Source organism: Ceratina calcarata, unplaced genomic scaffold (assembly GCF_001652005.2).
Source record: "Ceratina calcarata isolate Rehan_Ccalc_2016 unplaced genomic scaffold, ASM165200v1 scaffold60.2, whole genome shotgun sequence".
Taxonomy (NCBI): Eukaryota; Metazoa; Arthropoda; class Insecta; order Hymenoptera; family Apidae; genus Ceratina; species Ceratina calcarata.
The window spans coordinates 69,367-72,148 of record NW_017177241.1 but is presented as its reverse complement, the minus strand read 5'-3'; the positions used below and the strand labels follow the sequence as shown (position 1 = coordinate 72,148).

The following is a 2,782-nucleotide window of genomic DNA, read 5'->3' as shown; positions in this document are numbered from 1 at the left end:
ATGAAATTCAAAATGTTGAATTTACGTGTATACAGGGTGTTCCAAAACTAGTGGAAGATATGACGTGATTTTAAACAACATTTTCCTTAGCGAAAAAGTTGCCCGGGCGTCCAGATCCGAACTAACGCTCCCGATTCGCAGATCGCGTCAACAGAGCGCCCTGATTGGTCGGGGTTTTTTTGTAAATACCTCCTCAACCACGCTTCGGAAAACCTTTTCGCTAAGGAAAATGTTGTTTAAAATTACGTCAGGAACCTCCCATTTCAATATCTTACACTAGTTTTGGAACACCCTGTATAAGGGTACCGCGGAGTGGCCGTCAGGCATGCTGCCATCCAATGACTCAAGCTTGCCTTTGGGGCGCTACCGCGACCCTTGATTATTACTACGAATTCATGCAATTTTTAATAACTTAAGGAAACACAGTATAATATGTAAATAGACACAAATTGTTCCAAGTAAAATACAATTTTTAATATCTAAAGGCGAGAACAAATATTTATATGTAATTTCGTTTCTTTAATTTTATTTATAATAATAATAATTTGTATAAAGATGAAGAAAAATTTAACTATTGTATTTTATGATAGCATTGGACGAGGCGGTAAAAACATTCGAAGAAGCCGAGGGGATTGCGACGACCAAGGCTTACGATTATTTGGACCCAAGGAACGTTGAATTCGACAGGGATTATGATGATTTCATGGGAAAAACCGACGCCTTGAAAGAAAATATCGGTGATATTATCGAGAAGAATTACGCAGATGTATGGGAAACGCTTCAGGGTATACGATTCCTGACTCGATTCGAAAAAGTAAATATAGAATTTATTATTAAAACAATAAGAATCATTTTACTTGTTTTATTTCTATTTCTAAGGTGAGTGAAAAAATTCCATTGACGAAGCTGGATGAGAAGTATAATATAGTAGTAAAATATTGTGACAGAGAAGTAGATAGAATATTAAAATTATTTAAAAGACAGAGGGACGATCCTCCGTTACCGAGGCACATGCCAGCTATAGCTGGAAGATTGACCTGGGCTAACTCATTAAAGTAAGTTCAATTAAACTACATATACACAATAATATACAGGGTGTTAAAAAAGAACCATTCAATATTTGTATGGTAAATGTAATTATGGTATAATGGTATATGGTATCAATGTTTAAATGAAATTTAGAGTCCACCTAGATGAATTAGCTACGTCGGTTTCTAATCACCCAGTACTGAAAACACTTCCGTTAACAATGGAATTAGAGAAAAGGTACAATTACGCTCTTAGCGTTTTGAGTCAGTACAAGTCGGACATCGCCGAGGTGTGGACACATCAAAATTCGTGGGTGATCGAGGATTGTCTAAAACGGTAAATCGAATTATGCCTGACTCTCCTTTTACACGGTGAAAGATTTATAGAGTAAATGAAAAATAGTATAAAACAAATCATGCGAATACTGATTAGCAGAAATATTATACAGGCTGTCCCAGAAAAAGTGTTAGAGCCGAAGAGAGGTGATTCTGTAAGTGTTTCTGAACAACAATTTCCTTTACCAAAATGCAAAGTGAGCCGTGGTTCTTGAATTATTAAGGAAAAACACTGACCAATGAGAGCGCGCGTAGGGCCTGCGCTGACCAACGGCCGAACTCCACGATTCGAGCCACCACTGCCGTGGCTGAGCGCGGGCCCTACACACGCTCTTATTGGTCAATGTTTTTCGTTAATAATTCAAAAACTATGCCTCACTTTGCATTTTACCAAAGGAAATCGTTGTTCAGAAATACTTCCAGAATCTTTCTCTGGGACATCCGGCATATTAAAATGCGAATCCAAATATAGACTTTAAATCTTCAAACCCTTCGATTGCATCTGCCAAACGAACAATATTCGATATTACGTATAGTCGTACAATTATTACTTTTAACATAATCTAGTCACATTTTTTTTGTTATTCGTTTTTCATATGAATCATTTAAAGAAAAGTATGCAACTTATCATGAAATCAAATTAACATTCAAATCGTGTAAAAAAAATAAAAAAGAAATGGCGTGTAAAAGGAGGGCGTATTTAATCCTCTCAATTGACTCGGATAAACATTTGTTACATTTGAATTAAACAGATGTTTGCTGGTGATAGACGATAAAACTGGGAAGATTAAAGTGAATTTAGAGAGCCGCGTTGTCCTCCTCCTCCGAGAAGCCGACTGCCTAGCCAAGCTGAACCTCGATATTCCAATCGTCGCGTTAACTATTCTATCAAAAAAGGATCATTTCACGGTGATCAACGACTCTCTGCAACTGATGATAGAGGAATTCGTACGTACAGCGAAACGGGTGAAACTAGAAGTGAGACCACTGTTATTGCCCCATTTGGTAAAGATCGCATCTCTACTGGAGCCTGGTTTAGTCTCGTTGACCTGGACTAGCCCGGAGTGGAACGAATTTTACCAAAATACTAAACAGCAAATTAAGGAATTCGATATTCTGATCACGCGGGTGCACGATGTCTATGATAATAGGTGAATAATTATTATCAATTTTCTTTTTTGATGTAAATCAGCCCATACTCAGTCTGTGACCCGCTGAGGTTTTATGTATGGCTCGGAATTCTTAGATTCATTATCACCGGTTGCTCATGCAATTATTAACACTAGATTGCCCAAGGAATTAATTTTGACTGGTTTTGGGCAAATGTACAAATAATAATGCATAAATTATTTTTTTTCCCAAGTGAAGTAAATTTTTTTTATTGTTAACATTTACTAATAACTTGTTCTATGACTGTA

The 2,782-nt window shown here is 36.8% G+C and overlaps 1 protein-coding gene across 1 annotated transcript in view; it reads left to right on the top strand.

Moving 5' to 3' along the window:
- The window catches only part of Dhc1 (dynein axonemal heavy chain 1), a 44,894-nt gene that overhangs the window by 12,485 nt on the left and 29,627 nt on the right, over positions 1–2,782 (top strand). The window contains exons 9-12 of the mRNA XM_026817734.1: positions 591–814; positions 880–1,055; positions 1,183–1,365; positions 2,117–2,515. Of these exons, the coding sequence (XP_026673535.1) occupies positions 591–814; positions 880–1,055; positions 1,183–1,365; positions 2,117–2,515 (982 nt within the window). The remainder of the gene's footprint in view (positions 1–590; positions 815–879; positions 1,056–1,182; positions 1,366–2,116; positions 2,516–2,782) is intronic.